At 49.4% G+C, this 19,464-nt stretch overlaps 1 protein-coding gene across 2 annotated transcripts; it reads right to left on the reverse strand.

Moving 5' to 3' along the window:
• Positions 1-539: 539 nt before the first annotated feature.
• Positions 540-19,399, reverse strand: LOC126518027 (high-affinity choline transporter 1-like). 2 transcript variants are annotated; one of them, XM_050167870.3, is made up of 11 exons: positions 19,116-19,399; positions 18,058-18,165; positions 17,345-17,500; positions 14,995-15,143; positions 13,679-13,828; positions 11,086-11,215; positions 9,972-10,189; positions 9,250-9,451; positions 6,096-6,460; positions 1,794-2,013; positions 540-1,268 (listed from the first exon to the last, which is right to left on the reverse strand). In XM_050167870.3, the coding sequence occupies exons 1-11, from the start codon at positions 19,360-19,362 to the stop codon at positions 871-873; spliced, it is 2,343 nt and encodes a 780-aa protein (XP_050023827.3). In that variant the 5' UTR covers positions 19,363-19,399; the 3' UTR covers positions 540-870. The 2 variants fall into 2 exon arrangements, with proteins under 2 accessions (XP_050023827.3, XP_054921034.2); XM_055065059.2 differs by lacking the exons at positions 9,250-9,451; positions 9,972-10,189 and having other exon boundaries at positions 541-1,268; positions 19,116-19,398.
• Between the last annotated feature and the right edge of the window lie 65 nt (positions 19,400-19,464).

Here is a 19,464-nt window from a genome sequence, read left to right on the forward strand (position 1 = left end):
AACGCTAGTCTAGTCCACGCTTGTGGATGTCCACTGGACGCGGCGGACGTGGCGGACGTGGCGCACCGCGGGGACAGTTTCAAAACGAAGCTTTGTATGGCTAGGCCAAACGAAAATGTGGCTGTCCGCGCCTGTGTACTGAAAACTATCATCATCAGCAATGGCTCGAGCGTCGTCTTCTTCCACCGCTAGCTCGTTGGCGCCCCTCGGCGCAACCGCGCGAACGCGCTCGTGCTACCCCTCCCGTGTTCGTCGTCGTCTTCATCCGCAGCTGGCTCCGTTGCCGCTCTTCATTCCAGCGTAGAATTTTTCTGTCGTCCGGACCGGGGCGACGTATGGACGGACGAACGTACGTACATTCAACCACAGAAGTTTACGGACCACGGGATCTCGAAAGAAGAAAGTTCCGAGCAACCTGTATGTAAAACCGATCATCACAATATTGTTCGCATATACTTGTCGATGCTGTAAATGCGAACAGGCTGCATTGAGAGGCTGCGCAGATATTAAGTTTTTTCTCAGATCTCGTGTTTCGTAACATGCAACTTGTGGTTGACTGTGCGATTGACTGTGTGCGCGCGCGTGCGTGCGCGTGCGTGTGAAGGCAGTCTCACGTTTCCTACCGCCTCAACCTTCGCTCGTGTCTTGGGAAAGAGATTTTTATAGTCACTAAAATCGGCTATATATATATTTTTTTCTTTTCTGTGCACGTGACGGTCACGGACGCTGTTATCATTAATTACAACAAAGCACAGAACATCGTACATTCAATGGATTGCAGGACTTCGTGGCTCCCCTTCAACCTGCTCGAGCGGGGTTTTCCCGTGTTGCTAAAAATATACAATAGCTTCTGCGTCGAGGACGCGCGAATCAACGTCGCAAGCTGGTCAACTCGCGACTGAGTGTTCTGCGAAGCAGCTGCGAGGTGCTGACTCCCTTCGAGGGACTCTTGGTGCCAGTCGTGGTAACTGCGCGAGGTGTGCCCTTCGGGCGCGTCGTTGACGAAGGGTAGTTTGGGCTGGCAGTTCCGGACGCCCGTGCGGCTGTCGTCGAGGCAGAGGACCCCTTCCCGGCAACCTCGGGGGGCGTCTTGGCTGCGCGGGCAGCAGCAGTGTCTCGTGAGGGCATCGCACCGCCGAGACGCGTAGGCGTGGCGCCAGCCCGTAGGGAATACGGGTGTTTTGGCGAGGGCGACCCTTTCGGCGAAAACTGCTTTGGCGTCCTCGCTCCGGTGACGTCGTCCCCAGGAGGCGTTGCAGGTTGTCGTTCTGGGGAATAAAACGCGCACACTTTTTGCCGCACACTGTGCGAAAGTTTCGTTGTCGTAAGTTACGTCTGAGTAAGACCGAAAACGTTGATTCGGACTCCGTGTATTTTTTCTTTTCTTTTTTACCACGAGGTAGGACAAACGACAAAACGCCTGTCATTTGTCATTTCGCGTTTTGCTTTCTGTCCTGTTCCTCGATAAAGGTCTGTCATATATAGATATCGTTTATGGCGACAAGTTCTCTTCACTGCAGGTATAAGGAATATCCTGCGGGATTTTCCCAGCAGCTCAAATATAGAACCGTCTGCGTCGAGGACGCGCTAATCAACGTCGCAAGCGCTTTACTATGCGGATCATTAGAAATTTCAGTTTTGATGCGACGACATAATACGAATCATACAAGGACGCTCGGCGCTGCGAATTATCGTAGAAAGAAGGCTGCGAGAGTAGGGAGGCTTTTCTTTTCTTTTTTTTTTTTGTCCATTCCGAAATGGGAGAATCGTTCGCGAATCTAGACGCATCGTACCTTCCTGGAAATCTCGGCTGCTCTCCGGAGCAGCACCACCGGACGCCGGGCCGCGTGTTGACGCAGGCCCTACGGCCATGCGCCCTGCCGGCTCTGGCTGCGTCTTTCCTGAATCGAGGCTTCTCTGCGCGGCCACTCCGTAAGGACCGGGCTGCACGTCCCGGGGCGACGCGATAGTCTCTGGCGGTGGGCTAGCCGTTGTCGGCGTGACAGGCCTTGACTGCAGTGCCACAGCGTTACTTGAATTACGCATCATCGCCGTCATCTTATGCCCATGTCACGCGGGCAAACTTAAGTGCACTTTGAGCGAGTGCACTTCGCCGCCAGCGGCATTCGCAGGCTGCCACACGGGTACGCTTAGTGTCTCTCATGTGGAAGACACTACATAGGTCACATCGGCAGATGCTTGAAAGAGCGTGTGCAAAAGCACAACAAAAACACTCGGGAACACTGCTGCAGATGGGCTAACTGGCTACCCATTCTAAAATATGAGGCGCGATGCTACCTTGCCATCCTCTCTTCGATCATACTGTTGTGTATCGCCACCGCAACAGCCCGACTAGGAAACTCGTAGGAGCTACCGAGATATCACGGGCAGGCCGTATGTATGCGTCAGTACGCCTTCTGTGGCTACTGTGGCGCAATTAGAGATTAGTTGAAAGCAAGCGCTTGTACTATCTCGATCTGTCCTTTGTTGTTACTGCGCTATGTATTCTGTATAACGATGAATTAACAACATGCCTACATTACGAGGGGTATCGTATCCGGCGACATTGATGTCTTCAGGTAACATGTACATGTGGGTTTATTGACTAGTTGCCGTCACCCAAATGGATCACGTATTAGTGACGCCTGCGGCAGAAAGGATGTTCCACATCGCAGCCAAGGCTTGTGAGTGCTGGCGCTGGCTAACACTCCTAGGGTTAGTTCCAGTCATCATCATCATCATCAACCTGGTTACGCCCACTGCAGGGCAAAGGCCTCTCCCATACTTCTCCAATAACCCCGGTCATGTACTAATTGTGGCCATGCTGTCCCTGCATACTTCTTAATCTCATCCGCCCACCTAACTTTCTGCCGCCCTCTGCTACGCTTTCCTTCCCTTGGAATCCATTCCGTAACTCTTAATGGCCATCGGTTATCTTCCCTCCTCATTACGTGTCCTGCCCATGCCCATTTCTTTTTCTTGATTTCAATTAAGATATTAACTCGCGTTTGTTCCCTCACCCAATCTGCTCTTTTCTTATCCCTTAACGTTACCCCTATCATTCTTTCGATAGCTCGTTGCGTCGTCCTCAATTTAAGTAGAACTCTTTTCGTAAGCCTCCAGGTTTCTGCCCCGTACGTGATTACTGGTAAGACACAGCTCTTGAGGGATAATGGCAACCTGCTGTTCATGATCTGAGAATGCCTGCCAAGCGCACCCCAGCCCATTCTTATTCTTCTGATTATTACCGTCTCATGATCCGGATCCGCAGTCACTACCTGTCCTAAGTAGATGTATTCCCTTACCACTTCCAGTGCCTCACTACCTATTGTAAACTGCTGTTCCCTTCCGAGACTGTTAAGCATTACTTAAGTTTTCTGCAGATTAATTTTTAGACCCACCCTTCGGCTTTGCCTCTCCAGGTCAGTGAGCATGCATTGCAGTTGGTCCCCTGAGTTACTAAGCAAGGCAATATCATCAGCGAATCGCAAGTTACTAAGGTATTCTCCATTAACTCTTATCCCCAATTCTTCCCAATCCAGGTCTCTGAATACCTCCTGTAAACACGCTGTGAATAGCATCGGAGAGATCGTATCTCCCTGCCTGACGCCTTTCTTTATTGGGATTTTGTTGCTTTCTTTATGGAGGACTACGGTGGCTGTGGAGCCGCTATATATATCTTTCAGTATTTTTACATACGGCTCGTCTACACCCTGATTCCGCAATGCCTCCATGACTGCTGAGGTTTCGACTGAATCAAACGCTTTCTCGTAATCAATGAAAGCTATATATAAAGGTTGGTTAAATTCCGCACATTTTTCTATCACCTGATTGATAGTGTGAATATGGTCTATTGTTGAGTAGCCTTTACGGAATCCTGCCTGGTCCTTTGGTTGACGGAAGTCTAAGGTGTTCCTGATTGTATTTGCAATTACCTTAGTAAATACTTTGTAGGAAACGGACAGTAAACTGATCGGTCTATAATTTTTCAAGTCTTTGGCGTCCCCTTTCTGATGGATTAGGATTATGTTAGCGTTTTTCCAAGATTCCGGTACGCTCGAAGTCCTGAGGCATTGCGTATACAGGGTGGCCAGTTTCTCTAGAACAATCTGCCCACCATCCTTCAACAAATCTGCTGTTAACTGATCCTCCCCAGCTGCCTTCCCCCTTTGCATAGCTCCCAAGGCTTTCTTTACTTCTTCCGGTGTTACCTGTGGGATTTCGAATTCCTCTACACTATTCTCTCTTCCATTATCGTCGTGGGTGCCACTGGTAGTGCATAAATCTCTATAGAACTCCTCAGCCACTTGAACTATCTCATCCATATTAGTAATGATATTGCCGGCTTTGTCTCTTAACGCATACATCTGATTCTTGCCAATTCCTAGTTTCTTCACTGCTTTTAGGCTTCCTCCGTTCCTGAGAGCATGTTCAATTCTATCCATATTATACTTCTTTATGTCAGCTGTCTTACGCTTGTTGATTAACTTCGAAAGTTCTGCCAGTTCTATTCTAGCTGTAGGGTTAGAGGCTTTCATACATTGGCGTTTCTTGATCAGATCTTTCGTCTCCTGCGATAGCTTACTGGTATCCTGTCTAACGGAGTTACCACCCACTTCTATTGCACACTCCTTAATGATGCCCACAAGATTGTCGTTCATTGCTTCAACACTAAGGTCCTCTTCCTGAGTTAAAGCCGAATACCTGTTCTGTAGCTTGATCTGGAATTCCTCTATTTTCCCTCTTACCGCTAACTCATTGATCGGCTTCTTATGCACCAGTTTCTTCCGTTCCCTCCTCAGGTCTAAGCTAATTCGAGTTCTTACCATCCTATGGTCACTGCAGCGCACCTTGCTGAGCACGTCCACATCTTGTATGATACCAGGGTTAGCGCAGAGTATGAAGTCTATTTCATTTCTAGTCTCGCCGTTCGGGCTCCTCCACGTCCACTTTCGGCTATCTCGCTTGCGGAAGAAGGTATTCATTATCCACATATTATTCAGTTCCGCAAATTCTACTAATAACTCTCCCCTGCTATTCCTAGTGCCTATGCCATATTCCCCCACTGCCTTGTCTCCAGCCTGCTTCTTGCCTACCTTGGCATTGAAGTCGCCCATCAGTATACTGTATTTTGTTTTGACTTTACCCATCGCCGATTCCACGTCTTCATAGAAGCTTTAGACTTCCTGGTCATCATGACTGGATGTAGGGGCGTAGACCTGTATAACCTTCATTTTGTACCTCTTATTAAGTTTCACAACAAGACCTGCCACCCTCTCGTTAATGCTATAGAATTCCTGTATGTTACCAGCTATGTTCTTATTAATCAGGAATCCGACTCCTAGTTCTCGTCTCTCCGGTAAGCCCCGGTAGCACAGGACGTGCCCGCTTTTTAGCACTGTATATGCTTCTTTTGGCCTCCTAACTTCACTGAGCCCTATTATATCCCGTTTACTGCCCTCTAATTACTCCAATAGCACTGCTAGACTCGCCTCACTAGATAACGTTCTAGCGTTAAACGTTGCCAGGTTCATATTCCAATGGCGGCCTGTTCGGCATGTCAATGGCGGCCTGTAGTTCCAGTAGCAAAACATAAATAACCCAGAAAGTGGATGGGAAAACGGCACCGCGGTAACTCAACTGTAAGAGCATCGCACGCGTAATGCGAAGACGTGGGTTCGTATCCCACTTGCTCCCAGTTGTATTTTTCAACCATTTTCATTTCCATTAACTTATCATTTCCCTGGTTGAATTAGTAGGTACAAGTAGTGTGTTCAAAGGGGCTTGTTGGTTCATCTTTAGAATAAAAACAGGAACAGCGCAACACAGGACGGTCGAGTAAAGAGCACAGGACACAGCGCTGTCCTGTGCTCATTACTCGCTCGTCCTGTGCTGCGCTGTTCCTGTTTTTATTCTAAAGTGCAAGTAATTTCCCCTATGTTGTCCTTGGTGTCTGTTTGTTGGCTTCTGCTGATATACATAAGACTGAAATGGACATACAAGTAAGCTGGTAGTTTGTACATGTTATGAACCTGCCTGCGCATACAAATGGGCAGGTTGGATGCACCTTACTCAGCTTCCTGTGTTAGTAATACCTGCGACTTCTTCCGCTGCTTGCCACGACCGGTCGGCGTGGCGGCAGCGAAAGGTGAAGCGGCACCTGCGGTCTCGGAAACTTTGTCCTGGTCCGTCAAGGCCGCCAGGCGCGAGTCGTCGGCATCGAGGCGAGCCTGGAAGCAGCGGAACACATCGGAGGCGGGCGACAGCAGCGCCTGCCGGAACGCGGTGGCCGCCAGCCGCGACACGACCAGCAGCACCGCCACGCTGGACGCCATGCAGAAGGTGCGGAAGGGAAACCGCTGGCCCGCGACTTCGTCGTAGTTGGGAAACCGCAGGATCACTGGGATTCGTGCCGACGACTCCCCGCACAGGACCCGGAGGACGAATCCAAACACGAACGCTGCGAAGAGAACGGCTCTGTATGTGGGGATGCATGACTCTAACGCGTCCCCTGATATGTTGTTTCCCCGCATATCTCCTGTTTCCTGCAATCCGGCTTCGCAGCATGGCCTGGTCCCTGCGGCAGTGGGTGTGGTTGAAGCGCGTTGCGAGAGATGGCGCGAGTGTTGCTCTGCTAACGCCACCTAACAGCGGGGTTACTTGGGCACGGCAAGGAGAAGGCTCTTTTTCTTTCGCTCGGGTTCAGCAGGCGGCGCGGACGTTCTGCGCGTGCGCCGATCCATGCTTCTGCGAGACCGTCTCGCGAGGCTTACCTCCGAATGGACGAACACGATCGTTCGAACGCGCCACCGTTTGCGTGACCGACACTCGAACGACCAGGCGTTGGTGTCCAGCAGTGGGCGAACATATTCGCTCGTTATCCGGTCGCAGTGAGTCGGACTTTCGCGATTTGTAGCGCATTAGCAGGCATTAGTCTATGAAAGGTGCAATAAATGCCCTTGTGATTGTTTGTACTACTGTGTTGTCGTTCCTTTGTCCCAAGAGCACGGGTGAGAACCCCACAATAATGTCACGTGGTAGTGACGGTTAAGAAGGCAGCAAAACTGTGATTAACGAAACGAGCGTTTTATTGGGCGAACTTGTGCCCTCAAAAACAGGCTACACTCAAAGAACAACGGTAGCGGCGAACACCCTCGGCGATCGTCGAAAATCTCATCTGCGGGTCAAGTGCGTCGGCTTTTATACAGCAGCCATCGAATGTTCCAGACTAATCGTTGGGACCCGCATGCCTTCCACAAAGTTCTACAACCTTCGAGTCACGCGATGAAATCAGATAACACAAGGTTCGGCGACAACAGACAGCGGATAGAAGCATCGATAACTTTCCAGAAACTTCGGATACATGCAGACGCGTCCCGCGCTGTGCGATAACATTTGTTAGGCGGCGAAACGTGGTCGCCCGGTAAATATAAAGACACGTGTCAATACCCCCCTCTTAAAAAGCATCGACCCGATGCTGCAAACAAACGAAAGTAATAAAAGAAAAGCACTCCTAGTAAAGAAAACAACAAAATAAGGAAGTTTGTCAGCGTCCGTAAAAGAGTTTAAGACGCACCACGTGGACCATTTCAGATCGTGCGCGGCGTCGCTGTGAATGCGAAATGCCGTGTGGCACGATCTCATAGTCCAGTGCGCCAAAACGTCGGATGACCTTGTAGGGTCCGAAATATCGTCGCAGTAGTTTTTCACTGGGTCCTCGTCGGCGTATCGGGGTCCACACCCAAACACGGTCGCCGGGCTGGTACTCGACGAAGCGTCGTCAGAGGTTGTAGTGTCGGCTATCGGTCCTCTGCTGGTTCTTGATCCGCAGGCGGGCGAGCTGTCGGGCTTCTTCGGCGCGCTGGAGGTAGGCAGCGACGTCAAGGTTCTCCTCGTCAGTGACGTGCGGCAGCATGGCGTCGAGCGTCGTCGTCGGGTTCCTGCCGTAGACCAGCTTGAACGGCGTGATCTGTGTTGTTTCTTGCACTGCCGTGTTGTAAGCGAATAATCGAGGAAACAGCGAGGAAACATCGACGGCGGCCACGTCGCTGCGTTGTTATTTTTGCGGAGGGGGTGGGGAAGTAGCATTAGGTCAAACCACCTGAACCAACAGTGAATTCATGAGATGAAATGGTACCAACACCATTAAAATTACTGGCGCTACGGGAGATACAAGTATGGCGGTTCAACCAGCATTGGGAATGATGGGCAGTGTACGGATTTGCCTGAACTTTGTCCGCCTCGCTTCAAAAGGCTTTGTGGCTTTGCAAATTCATGATATTCAATAAAAATGTTTCGTCATATACAGGAAACAATTCGCAATAATTATGTACATTCTCAGAGACGCGCTTAGAAACCTATATGATCGCTTGGAAATTATAAAAAAAAAAGGAAAGTGTAATCGTGAACCTCAAAAGAAAGCCTAAATCCACAAGTACGAAGGCTGCACAAATCAATGTGCTACCCATCATCTGAAGTCGCAGAGTTCCCTGTAATATTTTTTGTGAGAGACAATGATGAGCCCATCCGCCCCACAAAGAGTATATAGCTTGGCACATGTAGGCATATACTTTATTGTGTCTTCAAAAACCATCACCGTTAATGAGCGAATATTATACATATATGTACGCCTTCTTCAATAACAGCTGCGCAGCAACCAAAGAAGCACACGCTGAGGGGTTGTGCGCAACACCTATCTTTTATTCAACGAGTATTATTTACAATGTGCTCAAAAAGTTCTCCAAGCGTAGATAGAAAGTACGCACACGAAAGCTCTCTCGTGTGTGTGCGCGCGTGCACGCACACACGCACTCACATACATACATACATACATACATACATACATACATACATACATACATACATACATACATACATACATACACACACACACACACACACACACACACACGCACACACACACTCACTCACACACTCACTCACACACTCACTCACACACTCACTCACACACTCACACACTCACACACTCACACACTCACACACTCACACACTCACACTCACACTCACTCACTCACTCACTCTCACTCACTCACTCACTCTCACCAGCGAGGGGCAGCTGGGCAGGCGGCATAGTGGTAAACAAATTTCCAGGGGGGGGGGGGGGAGGCGGGAGAACACGTGCTCGTGCTCTCAGTTCTCCGCATACCGTTTTTGCCTGCTCTCCGTGTTTTGCGCTGCTTTTTAATGATGTATCGTGCCTTGTCGCAGTATTTTCCCAACGACACTCACCGGCCACAGCTCCGTAGGCGTTCGTGGCCTTCTTAAAGTAGAAGACGCACAGCAGCTGCGGGAAGAGAAGCACGTAGGCCATGTCCGAGCACAGCGTCCACGTCCTGAACACGGACGTGACGTAGAAGCTCACGTTCACGGCCGCAGCGCCCAAGGTCCACACCATGAAGCGAAACACCGCGCTGATCTCGAGTTCTGATGCCTGAAGTGACCGATCGAATAGCGTTTAACTAGGAGCGTCGGCATATTGACTGTTGTCAAGCCCAGAGCATGCAAGACACACACACACGGAAGCGCCGCTACCGACTGTTTATTCAGAGGAACTCGTTAGAACAGCGAGTTTTTTTCATGCATTTCCAACACCCTCACTCAACTACCGTAACATATCTCTCTCTCTCTTTCTGGATATCTCTTTCCAATCGAATATGAATCCGATTTGAATCTAAACAGGTGCGTAAATATTCGAAATTTCAATTATGCATCGAGTGCTATCGATCGGAGACTTTCAATCGGCACATGGGCCTTTCAGGCTCGGGTAGTGTCCAGGACAGAAACAAACGGCGCGTGCAATGGTGCACTCGAGTGAGCGCTATTTTTGCAAGCCTCCCCCACTGTGACGTGGTCGCCGCTCGAACGACCGAGCTCGTGCTCAGTAGAGGAACGCCATACAATCCAGAGGCCCAGTCGCAGGCAGAGAGGTGCGTGATCGTGCCCCGTCTCACCCTGGGCCGCACCAGCGTCCGGTAGAGGTTGTGCGTGATGAGTGTGGAGGCAGCCAACATGGACGAGTCCACCGACGACATGACGGCAGCGGTGATGCCCAAAAGGCCGGCCATGGACATCCACACCGGCGACATGTAGTACAGAGCGAGCGGCAGCACGCTGTCTCGGTCCTCTGGTTCCAGGTTGAACGTGCCGTTGTAGCCGATTCTCGTGAAGTCTGCGCGAGCAGGGATCGCGAGGCTCGCCTCCGTCCAAGCGCACACGCGAACACAAGGCTCCAGCCCTTCGAAAACCTTACTTAGGAATTCTACTGGAAATTATATGCATATTCACGTTCGTTCCTCCTCCTCCAAGACAGAGAGAGAGCGAAATGGGGTGGGAAAGGCAGGGTGGTCAACCAGAAGAGCTTCTGGTTTATAGTACCCTGTACTGGGGTGTTGGTAAGGGGAAATAAAACACGGGGGAGCCCTGGAACAGGACGAATTTTCCTCAACAGCAAAGCGTTCTTTCTGAGAAACCTGTATGGGTCTCCTCTGTAGCTTCGTGCTACATTCGGGTGGATGACAATCTTTACCTTTAATAATAATAATAATAATAATAATAATAATAATAATAATAATAATAATAATAATAATAATAATCTATCTGTCCACTGCACGATGAAGGTCTCTCCTAGCGGTCTCAAATTACCGCCCTCCAGCGCCAGCCAACCCCATGTTATGCCTCCACATCACCTAATTCTCTTCGATCTTTGACGCCGGTTCGTCGGCAACTACACTCCCGGTTACCAGTTCCGTGCGGTGTGGCATAAGCTACTGGTCTAGTTTGCCAACCAAAGCACAAAACCTAAAGGAGGTCTCAGTTGTCCACCTCTAATCGCACTCCGCGCGACGCTGTCTGAATGGCAGCTTCGCGGAAACGGAACGATCAGTGGCTCACAATGGGCGAGCTCTTCCGCCCGTCTCAAAACGCACAGCGGGCTCACAATCCTAATTGGTTGACACGAACCGTAGCTTTTCGCTTCGCCGCCCAAGGCTGGTGCGAGAGAGCATTCTACGATCAGCGATAACGAAGTAATTGCTACGATAACAAAGATGGAGTTGCGCCACTCACTGGTCCCCCTAGCGGAGCCGGCGATTATGACTGGCGGCAGGGTCAGCGCGAAGCTTCCCAAGGCACCGACGAACGACAGCACCTTTGCGTTGTACGGGCTCTGGGCGGACGCCACTTGCTGGAAGTACACCTGCGCGCGTGGAGAAGAGACCACTTGGGAAAGAACGCATCTACCGTGTAAATACAGGCGGTCGCTAGGTCGCCGCTTAGATACCTAAATGAATCAATGCTTTGTTCGTCCGAGACAGTTACGGAATGGACCCCAGTCCTCAAGCTACATCAAAGTAGCTTGAGGACACCTAGGGCCCAGGAAAGAAATACAGTCATATATCATACAGGGGCGGCAGGCATAAGGAATTTATGACGGCAGGCAATAGCGAAATAACATTTCAAACGCGCACAAGATGTAATATGAAATATTGGGAATGAAAGGTCTACAACAAAATCGCACATAAGAAAAATGCAGACTAATCAGTATTAGGAAACAGTTGTAGTTTTATACATTTTAAAGTAAGCTGAAGACAGTTATAGAGTATAAACATCATGGAATGTGTCATACTTGTAACGTTGTAGGCAATAAATACTGCGGGCTTTGTTCGCCGTAGTTTCTAGTTACACGCGCAGCTAAGTACTCCTTGACGTTATTGTGTCCTCGTCAAGCCATTTCCTCTCTTGGCTTTACCATCGCACTAGGCGATAAAAAATAAGATTGTCCGTCGGGACCACTACGTTGCTCGCGTTGCAGTCAATCGCGATGATTTGCGGCTAAGAGATCGTGTTCCTGACCGCGATGGCCACTGGTTTATGGAAGGCACATAAAACGTGTAATGTCTCTTCGTCTAACAGGGTTTCTAAACACACACTCGCAAATGGATATTATTTAGAGAGAGCCATGCTACGCGGGCACGCAGTGAGATCGGTGTTAAGAACGGCCAGCTGCAGTGCAAGTTTTGCCAACCAGTTGCGACTGTGGAAGCAACATCTCGGGAGCATCGCCGCCAACCTCTAGCCATAGCGTGACTAAATCGACTTTGTGTCGGGGAACAAGACGCGCGTCCCCCACTCTCCGTCGCTTCAGCTAGGATGCGTTCGATGAAGCAGGCTTTGTGCTGAAACCGCCGCCAACCTCTAGCCTCATCGCCGTTGTACGGAATGAGTTCGGCGGGCCAACTATTGTTCCCAAACTCCCCAACGCGGACCTGATCTGCTACGGGTGCGCGAGTTGCCGCGGGAACGCCGTTTTGCGCTGCTTCCCACGCACCGACCAAGACGCAAGACAACGCGCTACCCGGAACAGCTCCGAGTTCTACGGGGCCCCTCTGACGTCGGCTCCGGACCTTCGCACCTGTGTGTATGCGTGTGTGTGTGTAGACCGTCTTGCGGGGAGGCGGCTAGTTTGCGATGACGAAACGAACGTTCGCATCACCTTGTATCGGGAGAGGACCGAGTGTTTAAAAACCGCTGTTGTGCGGCTGCTCAGGACACTCTCTCTCAAGCAGTCATGTTAGACTGATATAAATACTGTAAATAAACCCATATTCCTCGTTCTCGATGAGAAGCAGTCCTTCCCTTCATCAACGTCCTAAGCGTGGATAAGTTGGATGACGGCATGGGCCAACTACCTTCTAATTCATGCCCGACTCCAATCTTGACAACGGATCACGAGCGATGAGATTGAGCCCCCAATCCTGACAGTGGCAGGAAACGAACGGTAATGCAGCTTTTCTAGCCGGAGCGTAGCAGACGACAAAGGCAGGTCCCTCTGCTGACGTGATGCATGGGGGCGCCGAGAGCGCGCCATTGGTAGTGCACGAGGCCAATACACATAGAAAACAGTGCGCATGACAAAGAAGCCTTCAGATCATGGTTCATATAAACAACCCGTTTATACCAAAATGTAGAATTATAACTGCTAATTGGAATATTTAGTTTGAATCTTATTAATTAATTAATTTATTTATTATTACCCTCAGGGCTTACAAGAAGCACTATAGAGTGGAGGGGCTTTAGTATATCAGTATATATAAAATACAAGGAGAAGTGAAGAACAGTTATACCGCAAAGAAAATACAACAGGTAAATGAGCACAAAAGTAACAAAGCAAAACTAAACACTTAAAAATCAAGTAGCAAGAACAGAAAAACGAAAACGCGGAATGATAGCAATGAAAGAAAACGATAGTAATAGGTGACAACGCGGTAGTGACGTAGTTTTAGGCTTATAATTCCGTTGATAGTGCTCTGCGAAAACGATCTGTATCTGTGATAGCGATTAGTGACGCAGGCAGGTGGTTCCACTCAAGACATGTTCTCGGCAGGAATGAGTATGAGTATGAGGTGACTGTGCGCACCATTTACCATTTGCCATTTCGTACCAATCGTACCATTTACCACATTATCCTTCAACCACGCCACCGTAGAAGCCGTTGTGGACGGCTCCAGATATTACTTTTTTTTTTTTTTGTTAACGCGGTCCAAATTTGCGCAAAGCGTCGGCCCTTCGGTGGCCGTTGTCTATCGCTTCCCGCAATTATGTGAGGTACGCACTGGTCGGCATTCTTAATCCTGTTCTTTTCTTTTTCTCACAACATTACCTGCCACGGAATGCCACCAAGCGCCGTCATCAGAATGACATCGATCGTTTGACCCAACTCCTCGGAAGGCAGGGAGCCAAGCCAGTCGTCATGAGGTGGTCCCACCTGGCCGGAAAAATTCTGCCTCAGGCAGAACGGCAAGCAGACGAACTGCGGAGAGGAATCCATTGGGCACTTCGACTGAAACTCTTACTAGGAAGTTATTTGTCTAGGTTCTAGGAACTTGTTAAATGTATTTTTGTAAAATCGATTGTTTATTTTCGCTGAAAACATTTGCAGGGGACACAGAGGATATGCTCTGCGGGTGTCTCTCTTACGGGCGCTTATACATTTATGCACGACTACTTTTGTTGAAAGAGACTTTTTACAGAGCAAAGCCTGTTTATGGTGGCTTACAAGATTTTTTTTTTGTTTTCTTGAGCGGGGCGAAACGGCTTTACGCACAATATAAATAGCATCCTGAAAGGAATTTGAACCTGTCATAGCTTTGTTAACAGCAATATTAACGTGAACGCCACGGCATCTCGTAGCACAATTTAGGGAAAGATACCTCCGCACTGGTCCTACAGTCAGAATATTTGTTGAATGGACATTTCATTGCATCCCAGCTTCGATACCACAAACTGCAACATGTGCGCCGGCGTGCCTAATTGAAAAGCCAAGTGTCAACTTTTTAGTTGGATAAATTAACTTCCACGAGCGATTTCTGGGATTTGCCTAAAACGATAAAATAAACTTTGTGTATACTTATAACGTACACAAATTTTATTTCTTTTTTCTAAGCACATCACCATAAACGAACTTCTTATTTCAGCCGTCGTGAATTAAGCTTGTCAGACTTTAATTAAAACGAAAACATTTCGGCTAAAAGCCAACAATTAAGAGCACGATATGCGGTTATAGCTACGCATGAAAATCAGTCTGACATTCAGACGTGATTATATCTCACCATCGAGTAACACTGCACTACTCACATATTATTAGAAAACAGTGTAATAACTGCTATATCGCTCGTGCAGTGTCTGACACAAGGCGTTACAATATGAAGGGTAACACCGAGTTGGTGCTCAACAGATAAGGTAAAAGTAAGACTTCAAGTTTGCTTTTTTCCTCGCCGCAGGGTCTATACCTGCGGAATTTCTGCTCTTTTAAATGTCAAAAGCAGAACAACTGACGGTGCTTTTTTATGCAAATTAGCTGCTCCCTTTCATATTGGCCCCAACCGTACACGTGAGACAAGCGATTTACCGTAAAGTCAGTTGCTATAATGGAAGGGGACTGACTACAGCAAGTCGCTGTTCTGTCTAATGCCGTACCATTCCGAGGATGCACATCGACAGCTGCAGGATGTCAGTGTAAGCGACGGAGTAGATGCCGCCCAGCGATGTGTACATCAAGGTAACCACGGCGCTGAAGAAGACGAAGAATTCGTTCCTCACACCGTTGACCGCGGCGGCTGTTCCCTCTGCGACACACGGGCACCGGCTATGTCAGGGCGCATACGTGAAAATTGGTCGCTATGTCTCAGCAACGTCGCTCTATACGACCGCAACGACAGGTTTTCTTAAATCATATAAATGACGACTCGCAGTTTTCGGAATAAGTTATAGTTTCGAGAAACAATTAATTAGGCTTGTCTTATATTTTCACTGACATCCCTGTGACCGTGACGCCTGCTGCGACCACGAGAGATGATCTTGTGTATACGTCATCTTGCGTCTTGCTAGTTGGTTGACCTTCAAAGTGTAATCTGAAATAGAGCAATTAAGCAAGGATGAAGAGGCAGACACGCGACACAGGACAAGCGGTTGTCCTGTGGCATGCACTCGCTTTTTTATTTGGGGGGGGGGGGGGGGGGGGGGGCAAATGCGCCACTCGGGTGGCAACAGAGCGTCAGAACGGGGGACAGACTGCGACCCACATTACGTACGGCCGATTCAGTGAACGCTGCTTTCTTTCGTGTAACTAACTAGTAAACAAATTTGTTTCAAACAAAAGTTGTGTCGAACTAAGTTTTACAATTTGTCCTGCTATAGTTGCATCGTTTCAACTTAGTTTGCGCTGGTTATACTTGTGTTGGAAAAGGGGAGGGGAGGGGCTGTTTAACCTTTTAGCACTACCGTTATGCATACATGAACAACAAATCACCACTGTGGGATTAACAGTGAAGTTCCACGCAGGCGATTGAGGCAGGTCCGAAACGTTCAGAATAAAACAAGTGGCATTCTGAGTAAGCTCCGTTCCGTTCGTCTCGCTTGTCCCATCGTTCGCGCTTTTTTTTTTTTTGCCACGTTCAATGCGGACCAAGCCCAACAGGCTCAGTGAACGTGCGATACCATTGCCAAGTATGTACTATCGGCATCAAATGATACGCGGACAGCGCGGAGCACGTGTCCGAAGCATAACTAAAGGTATAGTGCGCGCCGTTGGCCAGTCATCACCGCCGAAATGCGCGCACGTCCGGTTTGACCGCACTGTGCAATGATGCTAGCCCCCTGTGGCCAACCAACGCTTGAGCTTCGCCTGCCAACAGCAGCGGCGTAACACACAGCCTAGTGAATGGAGGAAACACGTTTTCGGTAGAGAATTTACCGCATATCGCATTGATCAACCAATTGACCGCACGTCGTGAGACATGTGTCCACCTCCTGACCTGAATCGGCGTGGTAGAACGTATGAGCGCGTGCGCTCCTCCTGTAACGTTCATGGCCATGGACAGATATTGGCTGGACGTATCGGGCTAAAGCAAACGTTGATAAGTAAATGTCTGTTACGACCTTCTATGTTATCGCTTAATATACTTTTCCGTTCTCAAGGGCTGTCTAGCGGACGGTGGCAGCATCAAGGAAGCATATTTTAGTTAGACACTCAAACCGTTGTAGCGCCTCCTGGCCAGCGCTGGCTCCCCATACTGAGATATACTCGTTTCTGTTAATCGAACATATCGATAGATTCGATATATTCGTTTCGTTTGCTTTGCTCGCTTTTAGAGCAAAGGAAGGCAATGCGCCCAAAGCTTTTCGCACTCTTAAGCTGTCGACGCTCAGTAAACCGGCGTTTAAGCTTAGCAGGAAACCGGAAAGGTGCAAACAGTTTTGGTACTTTTCAATTCGAACATTGGTCATTAAAAAGTAACGTCCTGCGACTTTTATACAGGTAAAAGATACTTCAATTACTCTATTTTGTTTTCTTACGCAGAAACAAATAACGTTTATTGAAGAGGAAAATGACGACCAAGAATTTCTAAATGTCGTACTGCAGGCGTGAGTGTGACATCCCAGACTGTGACATTTTCACGTGCTTGAATCGTTTCTCAAGCAGGAAGAGTTCCCGAAGTTTCTCAGTTGAATTTTAGCTCACATTCGGTGTGCTATGTAGTCATTCTTTATTGATATAAAATTAATCAGCTATAAGGAAACAAATTTCGGGAGGTCACGTGATGATGCGCGATGCGTTTCGTGACGGCATGAGCCTTTCGGCCTTTCTCCCTTTCGGTTTTCTTCGAATCGGGTTAAACTTGATGTGTATATTTAGGTGTTCCTTCTTCAGGACCAGCTGGACGCTTAGTACCTTACTTTACGCTGTCGTTTCCTTGTGAATATTGTTTGAGTGTTCCGAAGTCTATGACCAAGGCGCTCCGCCCGCCATGCCATGAACGAGTCATACCGAGACAGGACAGAATGGCTCCCGACCAGAGCACTTCACTGCCGACGGCCGGCAGAGCCAGCAGCAGTCCCATCCAGCGGCCGTAGTGCTTCTGGAACGGGTCCAGCATGGTCACCGCGTCGGTCAGCCGCATTCTGCCGGCAAATAAGAGGCCGCCTGCGACGATAAGACGGCGCGAACGTGTTCTGAACAACCACGTTTTACACACGCAACAACGCACAACACGGGCACATAGCAACGATATACTTAAACTAAATTGCAGAGGTTTACCGTCCCGAAACAGCACTACAGTGCATTATGATGGACACCGTAGCGGAGGATTCCGGATCAACGTGCGCCCAAGCATTTGCGCCCAGAAATGCACGGTGCGCGATAATTTTTTTACATTTCAGTCCCATCGGAATGCAGTCGCCGGGGCCAGGTATCGAGCCCGCGACCTCATGCTCAAAAGCACAACGCCTTAGCCGCTGAAATACCAGGCTGCGTTCAGCAACGATCTAAAGAACAAAGGCGATACAAAGCAGAAGGGCAAAAGCGGGCTCGGTGGCACACACCATTACTCTGCTCTTAAACGGTTGTCGACAACATCCAGCCACGGTCATCTGTCTACACGGTCAATCTCTAGTTTCTGTTGCTGCCTGAAACCGCTACAGTATATTTAAATTCCGACGAATAGCTTCGAAGTACGTTCAGTTGTGGCACAGCTAACTCACCCAGTAGCAGGCTAATGGTGTAGCCGAACGGGGCGTACGTGTGCAGCAGGCCGTGTTTGAAGACTGCCTCGGCAGTTGCGTTCAGGTAGCCGCCTCCGACCCACGTGGCTGCAAATTCATTTCGGGCGACAGTCATAGAAATGTATTCGGAGACAACCACCGCGCACATATTTGCAGCGTGCGTTTAGACACGCCATTTAGAACGATCGTGGACAGAGTATTCGGAGACATCCGCCGCTCAGTGAGACATATCTACAGCGTACGTTTACACTCGCTACGTAGAACGATCGTGAACAGAACGAGGCGTGCTGCCTTGCGCTGCGTATACTCAAGGACGCTCCGCCATTATTTTTCACCCCAATTCGTGGCACCAGATAAACGGTAGCACAGATTGAAGACGTGATGCGTGAGTAAAACAGCGGTGGTGCTGCTTACCGTTTCTCTTATGCATAACGTATAACCACCGCAAGAGGCCGCGAAGGTGTCGTTGTTTGTTGCTTTAAGTTCAAGTCATATGTCCTGTGTACGTTCGTTCTTTATGCGATCTTCTGTGCAGGAGGAGAAGAGTAATAAAGATAAAGACGAGGCAGCTGGCTACACTCTCAACTACTCAAGAGAACGTAGCACCTTTTATTGTGTTCTGTAAGAGTTGTTTTGACACGCTGAGCAGCAAGCACACGGCGCGATTCAGCGTGCGATCTGACGTACGACCTGTCACATGTTGTCAAACACATTGCACATGTTTCCAACAGGTTCCACCACGTTCCTGCGGGTTCCAGCAGTTTGGGCGACGCGTCCCGCGTACATAGTTTCGAATGCCGCGTCGTACCGTGTGTTTCCTGGGGCCTTATTCTGTAAGTGTCCACCTAGTGGACATGTCCATTTCGTCTGCTGAAGTGCTGATCGGCTTGGCGCGGCGGTCTCCTCCTGACGCGTATACCCCAGCCCAGCCAATCAGAACCCTAGCAGCTGAGGAAATGGACATGTCCACTAGGCGGACAATTGCAGAATGCCCTCGTGCTTAACGTTCAACCGCGTCGCTGCCATTATGTCATTACCGGTCATCGATCCGCAGCTAAGGACCAGCGGCAGGCTCCTGTTGGCGACGAGCAGGTTCCTCACGTATTGGTCGCCCGCGGTTAGGCTGAGCTGTGGCGGCGTCCGCGTGCCTTGCTTGTTGACGCTGCGACGGCGTCGCTCTGGCAGGTCGCGGTGGTGCACCTTGCGGCCGGCCCAGACGCCCACGAAGATGACCGTCAGGTAGTACAGGATCGCGACGAAAGCGGCCGCCCAGTTCAGCGTCATGGCTTCTTTTCCGGCTAGCGGCGAACGCACGAGCACGCGCGTGCACGCGCGTGCACGCGCTGACACGTCGCGCAGACTTGCGATGTCGATTGACGTGAACGC

This window comes from Dermacentor andersoni, chromosome 3 (genome assembly GCF_023375885.2).
Source record: "Dermacentor andersoni chromosome 3, qqDerAnde1_hic_scaffold, whole genome shotgun sequence".
Taxonomy (NCBI): Eukaryota; Metazoa; Arthropoda; class Arachnida; order Ixodida; family Ixodidae; genus Dermacentor; species Dermacentor andersoni.

Excerpts from the sequence above, each read along its gene's own strand:
- LOC126518027 (XM_050167870.3), bottom strand. The coding sequence starts at position 19,362 with ATGACGCTGAACTGGGCGGCCGCTTTCGTCGCGATCCTGTACTACCTG. Across the intron at positions 18,166-19,115 it reads TAGCTGCGGATCGATGACCG|CCACGTGGGTCGGAGGCGGC; the intron begins GTAATGACATAA and ends ATGAATTTGCAG. Across the intron at positions 11,216-13,678 it reads TTGGTGGCATTCCGTGGCAG|GTGTACTTCCAGCAAGTGGC; the intron begins GTAATGTTGTGA and ends CCACGCGCGCAG.